The sequence below is a fragment of the Seriola aureovittata genome, chromosome 24 (genome assembly GCF_021018895.1).
Source record: "Seriola aureovittata isolate HTS-2021-v1 ecotype China chromosome 24, ASM2101889v1, whole genome shotgun sequence".
In the NCBI taxonomy this organism is placed as follows: Eukaryota; Metazoa; Chordata; class Actinopteri; order Carangiformes; family Carangidae; genus Seriola; species Seriola aureovittata.
In genome coordinates this window covers 5,169,725-5,190,126 of record NC_079387.1, presented here as the reverse complement: position 1 = coordinate 5,190,126, position 20,402 = coordinate 5,169,725, and the positions used below count along the sequence as shown (strand labels likewise).

The window sequence follows — 20,402 nt, the reverse complement described above, 5'->3', positions numbered from 1 at the left end:
AAAGATATTAAGAATCTAGTTTGTTTTTCTCATCCGAAGTGTGGTTTCTTGTGTTTTTGACACTGTATACATTTTAAATACGTTTAAAACAAGAATCTACGAAAGTGCCTTTGTGAAAGTGCTGCTATCCAAACACGTCGACATGGAGAAGATAAACAGACGAGTAGCACAGCCGCTGTTGACGTTGTGTACATCTGAAATGAGCGTTTAAATGTTTGTGGGGCGCGGCGTTTCAAGTCACATTTGTTAACTTGGTTTTTATTTTACTGAAGCTTCATTGTCAAGGGAAACGCTAATGTAAGTGTTGCTGCTTTGTGGTGAAATTAAAGTGCGTCGTTTTCAGCTAGCTAGCTAACATTAGCCAATGGCTAACGCTAGTTGTCAAGTGAATCACCTACCCAGTGACTCTGCTTCGCCTTCGTGAAACGCAAACGTTAAGAAATTACCGATGAAATGGCGGTATTGTAACATTTTAATGTACCAGCTGGTGTAGTGTACAGTCTAAGGTGGTTGTCAGTGTCCAACATGACCCCCAGGTCTTGTTAATTTCATGTCAACGTGGAGGCCTCACTTGCTATGGAGAATTAAAAACAATTGTGTGCAGAGTTTATGTTAATTGCTACAGGCAGCTTGTTAACGTCAAAACAATAAAATTAATCTTTAAAGTTATTGAACTTCTTGTAGAAAAAACCAAAGGAGGGAATTAAAGTGTGAATATTTACATTTACTGTACTTTACATTTATTCACCTTTTCTCATCAATAAATTATAGGATAATTTAATTTAGTACGGTTTGGATGCAGTTGCAAAACAAGCTTATGCTCATAATTTTAATAATACAATGTTTTTTTAGTTTTACACATCTGAAAGTGGATTACAGTCATGTGGTATGTCTTCTGTCCATCTCTAACTGCAATGTTGGCTTGCAGGGTTTTGTCAACATGGACAGTGACTTAAGTCCTCAGGATAAAAAAGACTTGGACAAGTTCATTAAGTTCTTTGCCTTGAAGGTAAGAGGCTTGTATGATGGTCTTTGTCCCAGCACAGGTTTTTCCATGTGTGTGCAGATAAATATGAATCTTGCCATGTCACTGACTACAGGTTTCTAAAGGGATACTTGAAGCCTGTCATGTGTTACACTTCTTAAACCACTGGTTCATTTTTTCAATTACCACTATTTATCATTACTTCACCAGAGTAAGAGTGTTGTTATTACTCTGGATCATTCTGTCAGGAATTTTCATATGGATTGTTTTAAGGACTGTTCAGTTTGGTTTCTCATGTCTGGTTGTGTGTTTGTAGACTGTTCAGGTGATAGTCCAAGCCCGTCTTGGAGAGAAAATCTGCACTCGTTCTTCCTCATCACCTACAGGCTCTGACTGGGTAAACTAATTCCTTAATCCCATTTTTCTATTGCAGTAATTGATTGGATTTAAACATGTCTCTTATTTAGCTGTAGATATGACTGTTGGTCTTTTTGCATGTGTAAAATTTAGTCATTGTGATGTTATTTCTAGTTTAATTTGGCAATCAAAGACATCCCAGAGGTGACTCATGAAGCCAAGAAGGCACTGGCTGGTCAGCTTCCAGGCATCGGACGCTCCATGTGTGTTGAGATCTCCCTAAAGACGTCGGAGGTAAAACCTTTAAGCTTCATTAAAATATCACAAGTAATTATGCCAGGTATCAGGCTTATAAACCATGAGTGGTTGGTGATTTATTTTATTGACAAAAAGACACACATTAGCTATACTGCTGTGTGAGTCTGAATGCTGAAAACATGCAAAGCATTTTATGTATTTTATGAATTTCGGTCATGAGACTACTCATCTGCTCCTTTCAATGTGAAAAATGAAAATACAGTTATTATTTTAGTCCCAGTTGTTTTATGTTCCTCTGGTCATCTGTCTGTCTGTTTCTGTCCCACTCAGGGTGACTCAATGGAGTTGGAGACTTGGTGCCTGGAGATGAATGAAAAGTGAGTGTGTTTTACATTGTGATTGCTCTATTATTCAAATGGTTAAGGAATGTTTAATGAAATAAGAGATCTGTCAATGCTTGGACGACAACTCTTTATCTGTAGTACAATCAGTTGCCCTTACAATGATGCTGTAATGGTTTCTTCATCATGTGCAGCACTTGTGATGACTGCTTCTCCCTGCTAGGCTCAGTCTAATACCTACGCTATTCATACAGTTTGTTTGTGAGGGAACTGTGGAGAGGTATAAATAACATACAGACCACAGCATCAGCAGCGAGCATCAGCTGTGTTGAGTCATAAATGAGTTACTAGTGACATTTTGTAGTTTTATCACATCTCTAAAGTGCTGTTGTAATGTAGGTCATGTTGTGCGTTTGTGTTGCAGGTGTGATAAGGACATCAAGGTGTCATATACAGTATACAACCGTCTGTCTGTCCTTCTGAAGTCTCTCCTGGCCATCACCAGAGTGACACCTGCCTACAAACTGTCCAGAAAGCAGGGACACGACTATGTCATATTATACAGGTGTGTGGACGTCTCTGTCTTTGTCCTGTTAAATAGGTTTATCTGTCTTACTGTCAACTTACACCGACTTTTATCATCTCTATTTTGTCTGCAGCTGCACTGCTTTTATTTCTAGCCTTATTTTCCAAGAAAATGTTCATTCCAGATGTCTAAAGTTACATGTTTGTGTGGTTTCTGTCTCTCCAGGATTTACTTCGGGGAAGTCCAGCTGAGTGGATTAGGGGAAGGTAACTGTAAACTCAGCGTCTTGACTGACATGTCCTAAATCACTGACAGCAAGAGCCTCTAGTGGCTTTAAAGCCAGTGTGCACCAGATCATGCACTCACAATGACATATACCTATTTTAGAGTAGGCATTATACTGAGGTGTTCTTCTTTGTACATTGTGTGCCTGTAACATTAAAAATTAACTGGACAAGAAGCAAATACATTATAAATTACACACTAGTTGTGTTCCTATCAAAACAGCATATTTAGAATAAATGAAATGGAAGTTGCACCGAACATGTCTGAAGTGAACTGCATTAAAGTAGCTACAATGCTTTGTTTACTGAGGCTTCTTTTTGTTTTTAAGGTTTTCAGACAGTGCGTGTCGGTGTCGTTGGCACACCTGTTGGCACAGTCACACTTTCATGTGCTTACCGCACCAACCTGGCATTCATGTCTAACAGGTAATTAACACTAGTTATTGTTTGCTTATTATAAGTGGAAACACATTTGTTAGTATTGCCTAATATTTCAGATATAAAATCTGATATATATGAAAACATTCTGTCGTCCTCTGCAGGCAGTTTGAGCGGTCAGCTCCTATCATGGGGATCATCGTGGATCACTTTGTGGACCCTCCGGGCAGCAATCTGCGTCCTGCAAATGTGGGACACCCCTGCAACTACAGGTAGCTACGCAAAGCTCTGCAGGTGAAAGTAACTGTTCATTTTATAATGAAAATGCTGATGTTGATGCCCACAACTCCACCCAGGTTTAAACAGCAACCAAAGACACAGTGCTGCAGCTGAGTCTCAGCCTCATCATAAACAATAGAGAGCTTTTAGGTGATGTAATTGCATCATCTGGAGGTCACACTGGATGCATCAGCTCTTCCTCACTTATGTCTGATTTCATTTTTTAAACATATGACGCAACTGGATCAACAGAATGAAGGAAGATTTCCTGTTGAGATTTTAGGTAGAAAATAGTTTAAAAGTGTAAATCTAAGACATATAATATAAAAACTTTATCAGGTAAATTATAATGAATGTGTGTGTCCAGAGCTCCAGATGAGGATGACGGACTATTTGCAGGAGTTCAGGATTCACAGGAGGTCTGCACCACCTCCTTCTCCACCTCCCCTCCCTCTCAGGTAGGACACACTCACTGGCTGTTCTCAGCTTTCTCTTTACCTTATGACTTCTCTCCATTTTCATACCTGTTTTTCATTTCACTTTCTCTTTTCTCTCTTTGTCTGTTTTCTTTCCTGTTGTCCTTTTATTGTTCGTTTATCCGTGTGTGTGTGTGTGTGTGTGTGTCTGCATTATCTCAGTGTGTGTGTACACTGAGTCCTTCTCCTTCTAAACTGTCTAAGCCCCTCCCTCTGGACAGTCTGCAGCTTCCAGTGGCTCCTGGACTTGTCACTCACACTGTGAGTCTGCACCGGTCACTGTGAGAGTGTGACTGTGTGTGAGACACCCCGAAATTGCACTCAACAACTCTTTTGTTCCCTCAGATCTCTCTTTTGTTTTGGCGTGTGTGTTGCTTCTTGGTGTGTCAGAGTTGCATCAGAAACTTTTTTTTTTATTTTTTTATCCATCATCCCTTTTGACTGTGTTTTGAAGTTTCATCACTTCCTTCAGTGCAGAGCTTTATGCATCGTAGCTTCAGTTTGATGCGAATGCTGCTCTTCACTAGACCAGTTTCATCGTAATCTTTTATCATCACATGTGCCACAGTAGTAAACCACACTCATCTTCCAGTATTACACTACAAACAATTAAACCTGAAATCCTTAATGTTTAGTGATGAATATTTCTTCTTGTCTCTGTCTCTGTTTCTCTCTCTCTAGCTCTACACTTCCAGGTTATCCTACCAGCCTCCAGCTCTAGCAGGAGCTGCTGATCTTTGTCACCCTGCTGCCAATCCAAACCAGGTGATGCGCATCAGTTCACTTCCCTTTGAGAGAAATAGCAGTGCCTGAATCAGTTTAGCCAATAGCACTGGCTGATGTAATCATATCTCCAAAGATCTGTTGATATTAATTTAGACAGAGTGCCTCCACCACAGAGGAGTCAGCGATAAAGATAAAATCCTCTCCTGTGAATTGCGAAAACCAAATTGGAAAGGTGGCTTGTTATGGAGCCTTGTAATCCGGCAGGGTAGCTGGAGGCGACTGGTAGTGGAGGCTTGTACTGAGGATGAGTTGAAGTATAATTAGAGTAGATAGCAGTTTGTCAGTTTGAGGGACTAATGCAGCTAGTTAATCCACTATAACTCTTCCCATGTTTTTCCTCTTCAGATGTTGCATGCTGGGAAGGAGGGCGGGGTTGTGTTGGTTCCTGCCCATCCTCATCATGGAGCAGATGCCCATCTGACAGTAGAGCATGCCGCCAACACACCTGGCAGCAGGTAAATTGCTCCTGACGTCTCCTGAACTCAGCATCTCTACTTCTAACTAAATGTTAATTAAGATTTTTTTGTGGTTTAGTTGTTGAGTGTCATCCTGTTTGTTGTGCAAGCTCAACTAAGTGATTTCCTTTTGTTGGCCAGTTTGTGGATCATTATCTAGCTTTAGAGACATGAACTTGTTGAAACCTGCTCTAACCGTGTCTCTTTCCTCTTCCCAGCGGTGATGATGACGGTCTGACACAGAGTGGAGAAGGAAGGAGGGATGAAGGGAGGAGGAGTGTTTCTCCGTCAGACCCTGTGGAGTCTCTCAATGCGTTCACCAGGAAAGTTGGAGCCTTTGTCAATAAACCCGTCACACAGGTAATTTCCGGCGTTTTGTATCTGACCATATCCTCGCTATTGTTTTATAGTGACGTTAATTAAAATGAGTACAAAGAAAACATCATCAGAATTGTCTGAGGAGACCTTGTCACGTTCGTAACAATGAAGAGTCCACTGACTTCAGCCGTGTGTGTGTGTGTGTGTGTGTGTGTGTGTGTGTGTGTGTGTGTGTGTGTGTGTGTGTGTGTGTGTGTGTGTGTGTGTGTGTGTGTGTGTGTGTGTGTGTGTGTGTGTGTGTGTGTGTGTGTGTGTGTCTGTGTGTCTGTGTGTCTGTGTGTCTGTGTGTCTGTGTGTGTGTGTGTGTGTGTGTGTGTGTGTGTGTGTGTATAGATAACAGCAGCCAGTCTTGATCTGCCATTTGCTGCATTTGCTCCTCGGGGCCTGGACTCGGAGGAGAATGACCCCATGGTAACTGTAGATCTTATTTTGATGTGTTGTCTGATAATGGAACTGACTTCCAGTGTTCTCATAACAACAGAATATTTAGTTCTGCCTTGAAACTGACAACAGATAAAACTAAAAAAACATTTGGCAGATAAAGTCACAGGTTTTATTGAGATATTATGTGTGTGTGTGTTCAGGTGCAGCCTCCAGACTCGCCTGCCTGCCCGTCCCCCCTCCAGGCCAGCCTTCATTCTCAGGGCTCAGAGGGATCAGGGCAGCAGGACGATTTCGTCATGGTCGACTTTGTAAGTACTTGTTGTTTAAGTCTCCTCTACCCACTCACTACTGTCCAGATCTTCCCTTAGAGGTGCAACAGTGTATAAAATCTATATCATCCATGATAATTCATGATATAGGGTTTGTGAAACAGGTTAACAGTACAGAATTTTTTCTCAAAGATGGATACAATGTTTTGTTATTAAATGTTTGCAGCGACCCGCCTTCTCTAAAGACGACTTGCTGCCGATGGATTTGGGCACCTTCTACAGAGAGTTTCAGAACCCTCCACAACTGGCCAGCCTCTCACTACACATCAGCTCCCAGTCAATGGCCGATGACCTGGTAGAGTGCCTTTTTTTTTTGTTTTACTGTTAATGTAGTCTTTGTTTTCATGGTGTGATTCAGCAGATTCAGAGAAGGAATGTACTTTGTAACTGTGATTTGCATTTTCTCTCTGCAGGACTCGCTGCCAGAGAAACTGGCCGTCTACGAGAAAAACATAGACGAGTTTGACGCTTTTGTGGACATGCTCCAGTAGAGGAGGAGAGAGGACTACGTGTGGGAAAAGACTAAATGGATGATGGAGGAAAAAAAAAAAGAGTGAAAGGTAGAGGCAGACTGGAGACTCTGTAGTTGTTTGTCCTGTGAGAATCAGTCAGACTAAATCACCAAGTTTTAATGTGAAGCTCCTCATTTCTGACATTTTCCTGTTCAGCACGCTCACTTCGCTTGCCAGCTTGTACAGATAGTCCTCTTCACTGTAAATACTGTATTATTTCCTCTGACACTGGTACCCCCCTCCCCCACCCTCTCATCTGATCTGGTAGTGTTAATTCAAACTGAAAATCTTTGTTTTCCCACATGGCACACAGCTGCTCGTCATCAGTGTTTAATCAGAAAATCAGATCATGTGGTTTTCTGTCACTTTAGACAGCCATGCAATTCAAGGACAGACACAGCTTTTGTCAATTGTAGTTCACTATAATCTCTCCCACCTTGCTGAAGGTTTCCTTTACATTACAGCCCTTCTGCTCATATCCGAGCTAAAGGTCAAAGATGAGTGATCTTACTCTAGAAATCAAACCTGTACTGTTTGTGTGAAGCGCCTCAGAAAAGGCTTTTTCTTTAAAAGTAAAATTTTGAAAAAAAGCTGGACTTGGCAAAGAAAATTGCACTTAGCCTTACAGTGGAAGTCTTGAGTTTTAATTCAAGTGTCCAGCTTCACATAGATGAGTTTCAACAGCAAAAAATCATTAATTATTTACCCTAGCTAGGTGTTCCCAGCTGGACTGGGGATTTAAACTGCCAACTTCAATGTCAGCAAATGGGCCCATTGAATTTGAAGTGAATTTACTACAGCCATTATGTGTAGAGAAAACACACATATTCCAGTGAGTTGTGGAACTATGCTTCCTTGCCAGTTAAAGTACACTTAGCTAAAATTAATGCAACAGCCCTGCAATAAATCCTACCTTCATGAAAATTATAGTGTTTAGTTCGTGGTGCTGTTGGAGCATACAGAGGTGTTTGATATTTGTCCACCTCTGTATAATAATATAATGGCACCAAACTAAACATTAAAATTTTAAAGTAGGATTTATTGCAGGACTGTTTCATTAGTTTTACCTTCCTAATAAACTAAAGTCTGTACAACATGCATATGTATATTTTTGGATTTTGTAAAGGTGAGATAAACATTTGCAGCTGTCCACAGAAGGCATCAGGTCACCATCCATGACTGTTTGGTTGAAAGCTTTAATTTAAACATTTGTTGTTGGTCTAGGTGTCCTAATAAAGCATGGCTGCTCTGTTGAAACAACTGATATCTGTCAGCAAATGCCTGGTGTCTCGGGTGATCGGACAGCATTTACCAGGATGCAGCAGGCACACCGCACTGCCAATAAACACGACAGACCCCATTTCTGCTCTAGTTTACTCGTTACTTTCAACTCTGTATAGCCTTTTGGGAAATACATTCATGATATGCAGCAGGTGTGTGCAAATCTGTTTCCCCCTTTGAAAAGTATTCCCTATTGTCACTATCAAATTTGAGACCAACATCTTAACATATGGGTCAGAAGTTATTTTACCAGGCCATTAGCTTAACATAGATGGGCCCATTCCAAATCTATTTTAAATTCACCTTCCTGCACCGCTAAAGCTCACCCAGTAAAGATCTCATGTTTATTCAGTCTGTAGAAAAAAAAATTTAACTGTCCAGTCACTAAGTGTCCTGTTGCCATGGAGGTCACCGGGCAACCAGCAGAACCTCCAGGAATCACTGCTCCATAAGAGGCAATGGTCTAATCCAACTCTCCTGAGAAAGTGAATGTATTTCCCAAAAACAACCTGACTATTACTTTGGGTAAATAAATAAATAAATAAATAAATCAGAACTCATTTCCCACAATTCTCAAATGGAATTTTATTGTTGTATTTTCTGAATTCCATTACATACCTGCAGGACTGCAAAGGGTCGAAAACCATAAAGTTTTAGAGTATGGTAGCACGCATTTTACGAATAGTCTACAATTCATGTTCCTCCAACTTGTCACACCCTTTGTGGTTGTGACCAACTACAGATTTCTGCACTTCTTCTCTGAGAGCCCCTTGCCCTTACCCTGCGACCTAAAAAGGGGCTGAGAACCGTTAAACATTTCACCTTCATCTTCTTCATCTTCCTGTGAACAGCTGTCTGAAAGGCTATGGAGGAAAAATGCTAAAATCAATGTCAACTCTTCCCAGACAACGATGATGTAAATTTCCTAACTATTTATATTTTCTAGAGTTAGCCACTTAAACATGCCGTTACTTTTGGAACATACCCTCTGAAGCTGTGGCAGACAGAGGCCGTTTGCCCCCCAGGTAACACTGGGAACACGGAACGAAAAAAGAAATAAAAGAAAAATACAAAAAGAAAAAAAAAAAAAATTCACAGGAGACAGGCAGTGATTGCCCAGTGTGCATTTTCACCTCATTTCAATTGCTCAGTCCACTAGAATGTCCTGTCCCCATTTCCCCCCACTATGGCCCCTCTGAGCCTGACTGTCCAATGGGTTTGTGTTGGGCTACGTGGAGAATGAGTCCCTCTGGGCACGTCAAGTCAAACATCAGGGAATGGTTGGAAACAAAACGTCCAGATAGAAGACATGTAACTGTGATAAGACGGGGATGATGGAGACATTCTCGTTCCCACTTCCTTGGATAGAGGGTGAAAGTCTTTGGGTGGATGGCCAATGTCCTCCATTGTCATAAATATCCAACCTGCTCCCCCAGTCGGCTGAATGTAGGTGGAGTTATATAATAGTAGGGTGGGGGTGGTGATGGGGGTGAAGCCGGCGTCCATACACACTACAGATCAGAGCAGGAGGAAGAAGAGGGAGTGTATGGAGGAGATCCAGGAGCTCGACTTTTCTTCATGGGCTTTTTAAAGAGCGGGGAGGTGACGGGGGTTCAGGCTCAGGCAGTGTTCAGTAGGTCCTGTATGGCTTTCTGCTGCGTCTCGTTCAGTGTCGATACACACTGTGTCCATAATCCTGCCGACACCTGGAGGTACAACAAAAAGATCTGGTGTGACTGCAGCTAAAACATATTTTAGGCTATCTTACTAATGGATTCATTCAGTTATTTATCCAAACCCAGATGAAGTTTCCTGGCACTGTGACAAAGTGATGACTCACCTGTACTTGACGGATGACATTTGCGAGCCGTTTGCTGCAGGCGTCTTCACTCTTGACTGATTCATTTGCAACTCCGTCTGCGATGATGAGGAAGATTTTGGGAAGGTTGGAGTTGTCTGGCCCCAGGACAATCGGGTTGTTGCTGTGGAGAGAAGATAATAGTCAGCAGGAGAGAACACCACAATTTCCAACACAATTAATGCAGAAAAGTTTGGGGGTTACCTCTCAATGAGGTCACACAGAAAATCAAATGTGTGGACGGCCTCCTCTTTGTCCTCGTTGAGCGGTAGCCAGCTGAGCCAATGAGGAAGGATCTCATTGACATTAACGCACTCTGGCCGAAACCTCATAACCTTTCCAACAGCAGAAATGCAGTTCTCTGTGGCGTTGACGTTTTCCTTGGAGCGCGAGTCGGCTGCCTGGATGACTCTGACCAGCAGGGGGATGGCCTCTGGACCAAGGAAACAGACAAAAACATCATTGAGTTATCAGCTAAAAGCAATAACCTGCCTGACATCATCACAGGTGAAGACCAGTGCCAGGTTGTACCTGTACAGAATGGGCGGTAGTTTTCTCCTCCATACTGAGCCATGACACCGACACCATAGGCGGCTGCCTGCCGAACCTCAGGGCTCGTGTCACACAGTGACTGCAACATCGGCCGCAAGAAATACTCTGCGTATTTGAAGGAGGAGGGGCTGCAGTGCTCCACCACATCGTCAAAGATACACAGACCCCACTGTCTGTCCGCCCACGGCCTGTTGGGACACTAGACACAAGCAGGGCAGTCCAAATTAGCTACTGTTGATCTCACTCAGTATATGATGCGTCACATGATAGTCCAACAACCCCTCAACCTGAAGCCTGAAATACTATTGAAATGAATAAATACTCTCAGCTTTCTGTGAAGTGGCCACTGACAGATTCATTCATTGGTTGCTGATGAGGAACAGTTACTTACTATTAGCTGGACGATGAGCTGCAGCAGCTGTTCAAACCAAGGCAGCACCTTCTCCTTGTAACTACTGAACACTGAGTGCAGGATGTCTGACACTTTGGTCAGGATGTACACATCATTCTCATCCTGAAGGTGACAAGAGGAAAACAAATGAGGGACGTTACTGTCTTACATCATCATTAGCTCAAGATTGGATCTTAAGTGGCATTTATTAAACAAAACGACCTCCAGGTTTGTCCTTTACTAAAATGAAAATATTTACCTCGTCTTGTAATGTTTCCTCCACCTGCTCATCATAGTCTTCATCCTGTCTCTTGGCTGTGAAGGACACAAAGTGTTCATGTGAGGATTATACGGCATTACCAATTCATAAAAGGGACAAACAGATAAAAAGGAAGACGATGTTGACAAATTGATTTGCATTTCATTGTTTTTGTGGTTGTGATGAAGCCTCACCCTGTCTGAGCTCCTGGTTCTTGAAATGCTCCTCCAGTTTTCCTTTTAGGATGCCACCCAGCTCCTCAAAATGCTCGTTGTTCAGACACCCGTCACCCATCAACTCAATACACTAACAGAAAACAAACTCCCATCAGTCCGATCAGAAAATGGACATGGTTACTTCGTCTTTTGAAAACGTTCAAATAAATTTCAAAAAGGCACTAAAGGCTTGTAATAGTGCTGAAGTTACCTTGGCAAAAGAGTGCATGATTTCTGAGAGGACATCCGAGTCTGGCTCGGTGCCGATGGCCTTGATGAGAGCGTCGCACATGAAGTGCCACATCTGGGTGAGGTACTCTGGTCCTCGCACCCTTGCACACTCCAGCAGCAGGGGCATGGACTCAGCTGCTGCCACCCTGACACGTGAGACAGTTAAGGAAATGCCAAAAACAAGTCTGGTGTTCTGATGAACAATTCATTTAATCAATCAACAAAGTAATAAAATATATTTTAGATGTTAGACTGGAATCCCTTGTCAGTTTTGGCCATCAATCGTACTGTTGTTTGCTGACTATAAGGAAAGGATATCATCATGGAAGTAGAACTTGAGAAGAGGAACCATCAGCTTCACCACCTGCTCCGTGTACTCCACAAAACCCTCCTTCAGCTCTTTGGCATAACACACCTGGAAAACACCACAGATCATTTTACTAGCAGGGCTGAACACTGTCAACAACATCGCTATCTAGATACAGGTAAAGATAAACAATGGATTTACATCAGTGCTCCCATCTGGTGCTTTACCGTATCTGCTTCAGGCTCCCCTCAGGATCCTAGTTTTACAGAATCATACATACGTCTGTGCTCTTCTACTCACCAGCATCTGGCAGGCAGTGGCCTTCTCCTCCAGGCCAGCCGTCTTGATGCCAAAACTCTGCTGGTCTCCCAGGTTCACAAACTCCCAGCCGTCATCCTCTGATATGTTCTCCATGTCCTGGGCTACAACACAGAAACACATTTTCAAGTACTGCGTCTTTCATCTTGTTAAAAGTGTTAAAATGTCTGTGGCAACAAAAGTAGAGGTGTAAAACAGCAGGAAGACAAAGGGGACAAAGTGAAGCGAGTCTCCTCATCCTCATCTGGTGAACGTCTGAGCTCCCTTTTAAATTATCTGCAGACAAGTTGGGTGTCCACAGTGCACAGCTGAAAGTGTTGCTTACTGTCGAGGAGGGCCACCTCAGGCTTGATGGAGGCCGTCTTCATCAGTGGGCCCATCACCACAGGCAGATACTGCTGGAACTCCTTCCCCAGGATCTTGCACATCCTGGCCCAGGCTGAGATCATGTATGAGATCTAAACCACGCAAACAAAAAATCGTGACAAGTTCACTGCACAGAAATAGAAATAAAGAAAAGTGGATAGGTCAAAGGTCGTCCAAGTCATCCTACCTGAGGATCGTCATCTTCCAGGTCATTGAAGTCTGTCTGGGTTTTGAGGAGCAGCTGCATGACGGCGGAGGCGTCTGGCATGAACTAGGGGCAGAACAAAGAAAGGGATGGGTCATGCAAAGATCCTTTAATGGGAAGATCTCAGTGGACAGTTTGATCACATGCTACACAGACGTACCTTCTCCTTGCCAACAGCCAGGCCGATGAGGCTGATGCACTCTATGGTCTTGCCGCGAAGCAGCCGCAGCTCCTTCTGCACTGCGTTTTCTACAATGTGCTTGAGCGAAGACATGAACAGGTCGTAATATGGCACAAACTTCTCCTCGGCTGTGTCGGCCACTGAGGCGATGGAGGTCACCACTTGCTCCAGGACCAGTTTGGTGCCCTTCTGGATCAGCTGGGTAGAGAGAAGAGGACTCACTTAAGATTCCAGACAGTGTGTGTGTTAGCAGGGACTGAATAGTGGGTTTGCGAGAAACACCACATCATTCTCTTTGGCTATGATCCTGAATATTTGTACCTCTTGCAACTTGGCAACCATAATGACGTGAAGGTGCTGCACCAAGCTGTCCAGATAAGGGATGAGCAGTGACTTGGGACAGTCCTCTGTAAAGTTGATGAGGGCAGCAGCAGCATGCGCCTGCACCCGAGGGTTACTCTGGTCTTCCATGGTCTGAAGCAGGGCTGAGATCACCTGGGAGGGAGAAGGATACAGGGTCAAGCTAATATGGATCTGCTGAATGATAATCTAAAATCATAACCAACTACATTAGCTAGTGAACATGTAGCCACCAGAAAAACACTTCAGATACCTTATCGTGGAATTTCTTTTGGAAGGTTGGGGCGAAGTCTGTGGCCATCTGTCCAATAGCATTGCAGGCAGCATAACGGACCCTTGGGTGCTGAGGAGAGAAAAGGAAGTCAAACTCAAAACCACCATACAAGACAACAACTGCTGTGTACACAGATCCTGTAACGTTAGCCACCAGATTGTAAAGACTTCAAGTTTGAAGGCGTTTCTTACAGGGTCGGAGCAGAAGAGGAGGACAAAGCTGACAATCTCTTGGAGGATGGCCTCCATCTGCTGGTGGCAGCCCTCACCAATGGCCGACAGCGCCATAAGCCCGGCGTGGCGGTACTTCCAGTCAGCTAGCAATAAACACATTGGGTTAATCTCATGTTTGCAGGGACCATTTTACTTCTTGACAAAAGAAGCACTTGACCCATTTATTTCCCTTTGTTTGAAAATCTTTCAGTTTTCAGTAGGTTTTTACTTACGGTTCTGCAGCATCTGCATGATGTGCTGTTTGATCATGGGCAAGATGATCTTTCCTCCCAGACCACAGGCGATTCTATCCAGAGCGCTCTCCCCAGCCACAGCATTACTGGTGGGTGACCAGAAACAAATTCACTCAAACACGAAAGTGTAGGACCACATTTAGACAATAGAGCACTTTGTGCCTTTTTTGCAGCAACAGCAAGCGTCTTTGAAGATACCCCGCTGTAAATCACTGCATTCAGATACTGCAAGACAGTATGATCCTTTAGTTCTCTAAATTTAGATGATGTAATTTTGCCATCTTGTATTTAATTAGAGGTGGTGTTTCAAGTTGAAGAAATCAGCCACAAAAAAAATCAAACTCCTGGAGTGGATGTCCTGCTGCGTCTTGCTGATGATGTGCCAGGCCTTACCTGTCAAAATCATCATCCTCCAGCTCGTCAGCCATGGCCCACTCATCATCATCCTCGAGGTCCACCATCATAGTCAGCATCTGGGGCACTGAAGACAACACATCAATAACACAACTGTCTAGACTGTTCTATCAAACATCTTTGAATGGGAACTCCAAGTGAAGTTACATGATGGTGAAGCAAATCCTCACCACTCTGAGCCACAATGGCAGTGTGTTTCCTCAGCATGGCTGCTGCCGTCTCGGATAAGGTGACGATGACCTCCAATGCCAACTGCCTCTGCATGTTAGTCAGGTTGGTGTCGGCACACAACTGAGGAGACAGGGGTGGAGATAAGCAGATGATCAGACATTTAATCAAGAACAGCAAAGTGATACTTTGCATTATCTGCTCTCTGGCTCACCTTCAGACAGAGCTGCAGCGTGGCCTCCAGGTTGGGTCTCAGGTATTTGGGTGCTGTGTCTGCAATTTCCACTAAAGATTTGAGCACCGAGTCGTCTCCCTGGTAGCAGGACTCGTTCACTGCCTGATCAAAGAACAGATGACAATGTTAGTGTTGCAACTACACCCATTTGGCTGCAGCAAGCTGCTAATGCTGCATTAATACTGCAGCTACAATCTGAAAAAAAACTAAACAAACTCACTAAACACTGTTGCAATATAACTTAGTAAGGACTCGGAAGACTTTATAGCTGTTGTGAAATGCTGATATACTGGACATCATAAATCCTCTAATCTAGAGCGATGTCTCATTGTCTTGTGGTGAGAAAAGTGTCAACTCGGAGGAGCAGCTACTGGTCTTCCTGTGTGTGTGAATGTGTGTATAGTTTAAACCAACTTCCTTATTTTTTTCTTCAGTGTAAACACGGTCATCTTACCAAGCCTGACGAGGAATAATAAGACACGCTACGTCAGTAAAGAAAAACAAGCTGCAAGAAGCACGGCTGCTCTAACTTTGAAGCTCCAGCCTTTGTTTGCAGACGACTTTTCTTATTTACTTTCCACATACTGAGTTTAGACCATCAAACACAATATGCAGAGAAATGAGACCCACATAAACAGCTCAGTAAATCAAAGTAACTCAATAGGCCGTCATTTTTACATGGACCCATTACTGTTTATAAGCTGGCATTATCTAATGCATATATATCAGATCAATAATAGGTCTCTCAAAGGACTTAACTTGTACTGACTGCTTAAAAGCCATTATGTACAAAGGATTACATGCAGGCATCAAGCACAACACTGCTCTGGACAACAACTTCTTGAAAACTTGCAAGAACCCTCAGTTTGCACCTATAACTAATGTAGTAGACACTGTACAGAGCCAGTTCACATGAGACTAACAAACAGGGGTTTGGTGTCTCACCTGCAGGATTCCCGGCAGCAGGTCAGCAAAGTGCTTCAGCAGAGCTGTGTTGCTTTCATTGGACAGAACGAAGGATGCTGCAGCCCGAGCTGCCAGGGTACGAATCTGAGGGATAAATATTTTATTAATGAAATGTGCAGGAAGAGCAATCCAGAAATGAACTGCCCTACAGGTGTCCCAAGATCTTACGTGTGGGTTTGCCTGGTCCTGCATGCACTGAACAAGCATACGTTTGATGACTTCCATATAATGCTGCTGCTGGTTGCCAAATATTCCTGGAAAGTTCCTAAAATAAAGGCCAAAGCACATAAGTCACCCACCGGGGCTTCTGCCTGAACATACGAGTAGTTTGACTTTATCTGGGGCTCACCAGAATATGTGCAGGGCAGCTTCTCGCAGGCCAACATTGTCCGAGTTGACAGAGTCAAATAGAAACTTGAGCACCTCCGGCCACTGGTTATTCCCATCATCATCTAAATTAAAAAGACACCACAATCAGAGATTACTGTTCCGTATGACAATTTTATCATAAAATAATTATATAAATAGGATGGATCATTTGTTTATCAATAATTAATCATCACTCAGCCCTCGTTACACACTACCAGAATGTAGGAAGTACCGTGTTAGTTCAGTCAGCACACATCTTAAAAACTTCAACAGGTTGTCAAGCATCTCAGAGGATCATTACCGATGAGGTTGCGGGACAGCTCAGCTGCAATGTCGCAGACCTTCTTGCGAATGTTTGGTGAGGTCTCCTGCTGGATGCTGGTCAGCAGTTCTGTCTTGATGGCTGTCTGCATCTCCACGGTCAGGCCCGGGTAGATCTCCTCGAAGGACGACGACAGCAGCCGCCGCAGCAGCACTGCTGCCATCTGTTTGACCTGAGTGGATAAAACATTGGTTTCAACATTATGTCACATTTCCCACCATCAGTTTATCCTAGAACTTTCTTGTAGATTTATTTTGGCAGTTTACGATCTACATAACACACTGACACCAATAAGTGTCACAGGACATCCACTATGTTTGCAGCTGCCAAAGCTTGTACATGTGGAATGAGCTGGAATGTTTAATCAGTCATTTGTCACTAAAAGCATAAAAACCACCCTAACAAAACCTGCAGCATCTCAGAAAGGCAGAGTCACTCTCCCTGGGCCAAGCACCTCTCTGCCTGCTCCCATTTCAAGTCTCTAAAAATATCAGCCTTGAGGTAAAGAAAAGGAGAGACGCATGGGGGACCAAGCAGCTGGTGGATTCAGAGTAAACATAACTGCCCAAATGCCAAACCTGTGACTCACAGGTCTTCATGTCAGGCTGGGGCAAGGGCCAGCATATGATGACACATTACATTCTTAAAATGCCGTCAATGCTGCACCTCTTCAAAGCAAACATATTGCAATTATGCTGACAGGATTCCCACTGTGGACATGATGTAACATCACATGAACTTTGTCTACCATTAACCTCAAATCTTCATTGTTCCTGCTACAACAATGCTTTATACCAAGGCCAGGGATATGGACTTGTCAACGCCTAGCTGGCAGGTGTCTGTGAGACTTCTATTTCAGGACATCTCAAACAAATTATCAAGGTTTAACCACAGTTTTAAGTCACAGGAAAACTTACAAAAAAAAAAAAAAAAAAAAAAAAAAGAACTGAAGTGAAGTGAAGTGAATTCAATGCAGGGACAAAGCATGTCATGGAATGTGTGTTTGTACGAACCTCCTCTGCAGCAGATGCATCTCTGACAGCCTGCAGCAAGAATGTAATCTTGTTCTGGCCCGGGATAGTGTCATAGGTCTCCTGCAAAGAAAATGAATGGACAGTGGTATGTATCAGACATGCCATTGGGTGCACGCTTACAGACGGAAGCACCACAGATAACCGTGAAAAATAGATCTCTACCAGTGTCATGTTCACTGTATTGCAGTCACAAAGAAATGGCATTTTACACATGTCTGTAATTCCATGCTGTGTGACATTTCAAGCAAACGATGATAATAAAGTCCAACTTGTAAATAAGGCCAAAATAAGATGTGTAATGTTGGAGTCGTCAGTCTGGGGTTTAGTTGAAAGCTGAAGTACTGCTCATTGTTGTGTTAATATACTGATAACGCAAACAACCTGAAGCTGCCACTCTCATCCAAGTTTGCATCCAATTACCAACTTGTTATGTTATAAATACTTAATTACAAATACACTGGGACAGTTTCATTGGAAAAATGTAGCCAAGCAAGAATGGAAGAGATGAAGCAGCAACCACGTGTTTAACACAGTGTGAACAACTCAAATCTCCAACACATTTTACCACATCAAACAACCATGTCAATTTCTCATGTCATGGCTAAGTTGGAAATTTACATATAAAAGACCACTTTTCTGATACATAATTTGTGCTGCCTACTTGTTGTCTTACAGTGGTTCATTAAAGCCACGAGAGAAATGCAAACACACACGAGGCTTTAAAGGGATGCAGTGGAACCTTGGGTGTGTGCTCTACAGAAAATATCATTGGCAATCATGTGCAAGCTGTGCTGGAGGTAAACAAAAAGAAATATGGCTTTGTTTATCAATTGATAGGACTGAGATGACCCCTGGTAACACAGATGTCTGATGGAAAACCATGAATATGTGAAAATAACCTTGAATGGATTTCCTGGGCAGTTATAAGTGAACACATTTGCATGACAAATAACCAGGAGGGAGGAGTATCACTGTGGCAACAGTATGGTGAGGCACAGGTCATTACTCACCAAACACATTAAAATAGAAACTGCATGGCCATATAACATGTGTTTAAAGTAAGCAACTATTACAGTGCATGTAAATATAGATTAAGACAGCTCCTGCAATAACCTGATGTTTCAGCCATCTGGTTTCTTGTGACTGCTGAATCCCAGTGCCAATCATTGTCTGTCATACATCAACTAGCACTCAAGTGCTTTTAACATGCTCTAAACATTTAAGTAGCCCACAGAATAACAGCAGGGCTTTCCGAACCAGCATCAACCTCATTATCTAATAGCCACACCTTGTATATGAAAAAAGTGCCATCTTCAGCTTCTATACTGAATTGAAATACATGTCCACTAGCTATAGCAAAATATCCCTAACACTAAATAGAGGAAAACCACCACACCTCTGTCACTTTGGTCACTTCACACCTTTAAGACCATTACAATTACATGGTTCATGGTTTGTCAACCCCCTCATCATGTCTCAGATGGGGTAAACCAGGGATCTGGACATCTACAAATGTTCAGTAGCTGTAGTCATTAGCTGTTAAAATATGGGTTTAAAGCCCTTTACAGATGGATCAATTCCTATTATGTGTGTAAGACAGAAAGGGAGAGTTTCTATAAAGGATGAATTCCAATGAGCTTAGCATCGCGGCAGACAGTCTGTGTTTTATAAAGAAAAACGCTGACTGCCAGTGAGGGGGGTGTGGGGTGTGTGTGATAAGATTCAACCACCTCATCCAAAAAGTCGGGTCATGAAGAGGGAAACTGTGGTAACAAAGCTTTGCCGCGACAAGAGGCTAATCGTGGTGGTGGGGGGGGAAAGTGAACAGGCCAGCTAGACTCATCCCAAACAAATCCTCAGAGAAACTAATCCAGTGAGAGGGGATGACCTGAGACGAGCCTTTCTAGTGACGTGGCTGAAACTGAGATAAATCGCTTCATGAGTAACGTCAAACCAAACAAGGAGGAAAACAGCATGTTTAACTATTGTGTTATACTGACTTTCACATAAAATGACTGAAGGCCATAGCATAAGTAACGTTACTGCTAAGATAGTTCGCCCTCTGAATGAGCTGTCTCTCTAACTCCATCTGTAATGTATCCCTGTTTGTCGTTCGCTATTATACGTATATAACATGACATTAATGTACGTATTAAATTCCCAAAAGCCCCGTGTTTAATATGTTGGTAACCCACTATCCCCAGCGCTAGCTTGCTAGCTTATAAAACTAGCAGCACTTAGCTTCATGCTACTTCCTGTACTATACTAGCTAGAAGACTAGCAGCACTGTCAGCTGGCGAAATAAGGATTGGTACCCAACAAACGGATCGTTTCACTTTCAATCAAACCGAATGAGTTTTACACAAACACCCAGAAACACACATTGTCACGACTGGGTTCGTATCGCTGAGATCTATATTATGCCCACATAACTACGCAACATGGTGGAGGTAGTTAGCGTTAGCTGACTAGTACTCGGTGTCGGCTCCACATCGCACGTGGACTCCCCGAGCTTGACGTGAAAGCTCACTGCGCGCGCGGCCAGGCTGGGTAGCTAACAGGCGGTTAGCTTTCGCTAACCTGACCGCGCCGTTTTCTATGATCGTTCAACTTGTCAGCCATGAAAACAGCTAAGTTTCATTCTCTTACCTCTGCTTGTTTCCTGACATTGTTGTCAGGGCTCATCAGGTTACCCAGCAAGAGGTAGAACTGCTGCTGTTCCGCCATTGCAGTGAGATCCAAAAAGACCAGCCGGGTGGAGAAGCGGCGAAATGAGACCGGTTGACCCTGCTTCGGTCACACAATGCTGCTGTCGTCCCATTGGTTTGCTTTACCAACTCTACTCGCCGTTCATTGGACTAGAGGCCTGAAGCGCACGTATGCCATTGGTTCACATAGATTC

General features: G+C 43.2%; 2 protein-coding genes across 3 annotated transcripts; one reads left to right on the top strand and one right to left on the bottom strand.

The window, feature by feature from the left end:
• The first annotated feature begins 129 nt into the window (after positions 1–129).
• Positions 130–8,569, top strand: atg13 (ATG13 autophagy related 13 homolog (S. cerevisiae)). Of its 2 annotated transcripts, XM_056370200.1 has the most exons (18): positions 130–297; positions 929–1,009; positions 1,302–1,382; positions 1,517–1,636; positions 1,931–1,977; positions 2,366–2,506; positions 2,693–2,733; positions 3,081–3,177; positions 3,294–3,401; positions 3,776–3,866; positions 4,047–4,145; positions 4,566–4,649; positions 5,016–5,125; positions 5,344–5,485; positions 5,837–5,914; positions 6,088–6,195; positions 6,383–6,511; positions 6,630–8,569. In XM_056370200.1, exons 2-18 carry the CDS (start codon positions 941–943, stop codon positions 6,705–6,707), a joined length of 1,623 nt encoding a protein of 540 aa, XP_056226175.1. In that variant the 5' UTR covers positions 130–297; positions 929–940; the 3' UTR covers positions 6,708–8,569. The 2 variants fall into 2 exon arrangements, with proteins under 2 accessions (XP_056226175.1, XP_056226176.1); XM_056370201.1 differs by lacking the exon at positions 4,047–4,145.
• A 10-nt stretch (positions 8,570–8,579) lies between these two features.
• kpnb3 (karyopherin (importin) beta 3) lies at positions 8,580–20,304 on the bottom strand. The gene is made up of 26 exons (XM_056370196.1): positions 20,150–20,304; positions 17,480–17,560; positions 16,446–16,638; positions 16,125–16,227; positions 15,944–16,040; positions 15,755–15,859; positions 14,789–14,911; positions 14,577–14,697; positions 14,386–14,473; positions 13,972–14,078; positions 13,718–13,842; positions 13,506–13,595; positions 13,214–13,387; positions 12,872–13,090; positions 12,694–12,777; positions 12,466–12,598; positions 12,123–12,244; positions 11,834–11,930; positions 11,496–11,668; positions 11,264–11,375; positions 11,070–11,125; positions 10,811–10,933; positions 10,399–10,618; positions 10,072–10,300; positions 9,850–9,991; positions 8,580–9,715 (listed from the first exon to the last, which is right to left on the bottom strand). The coding sequence occupies exons 1-26, from the start codon at positions 20,225–20,227 to the stop codon at positions 9,629–9,631; spliced, it is 3,282 nt and encodes a 1,093-aa protein (XP_056226171.1). The 5' UTR covers positions 20,228–20,304; the 3' UTR covers positions 8,580–9,628.
• Between the last annotated feature and the right edge of the window lie 98 nt (positions 20,305–20,402).

What these genes read in the sequence shown, in the direction of transcription:
- kpnb3 (XM_056370196.1), bottom strand. Translation starts at nt 20,227, where the DNA reads ATGGCGGAACAGCAGCAGTTCTACCTCTTGCTGGGTAACCTGATGAGC. An exon ending in TGGAAGATGACGATCCTCAG is followed by an intron (nt 12,599 to 12,693) that starts GTAGGATGACTT and finishes TGCGTGGTTTAG; the next exon opens with ATCTCATACATGATCTCAGC. An exon ending in CTGTGTGACCTCATTGAGAG is followed by an intron (nt 9,992 to 10,071) that starts GTAACCCCCAAA and finishes TTCTCTCCACAG; the next exon opens with CAACAACCCGATTGTCCTGG.
- atg13 (XM_056370200.1), top strand. Translation starts at nt 941, where the DNA reads ATGGACAGTGACTTAAGTCCTCAGGATAAAAAAGACTTGGACAAGTTC. An exon ending in TTAAGTTCTTTGCCTTGAAG is followed by an intron (nt 1,010 to 1,301) that starts GTAAGAGGCTTG and finishes GTGTGTTTGTAG; the next exon opens with ACTGTTCAGGTGATAGTCCA. An exon ending in TCAATAAACCCGTCACACAG is followed by an intron (nt 5,486 to 5,836) that starts GTAATTTCCGGC and finishes GTGTGTGTATAG; the next exon opens with ATAACAGCAGCCAGTCTTGA.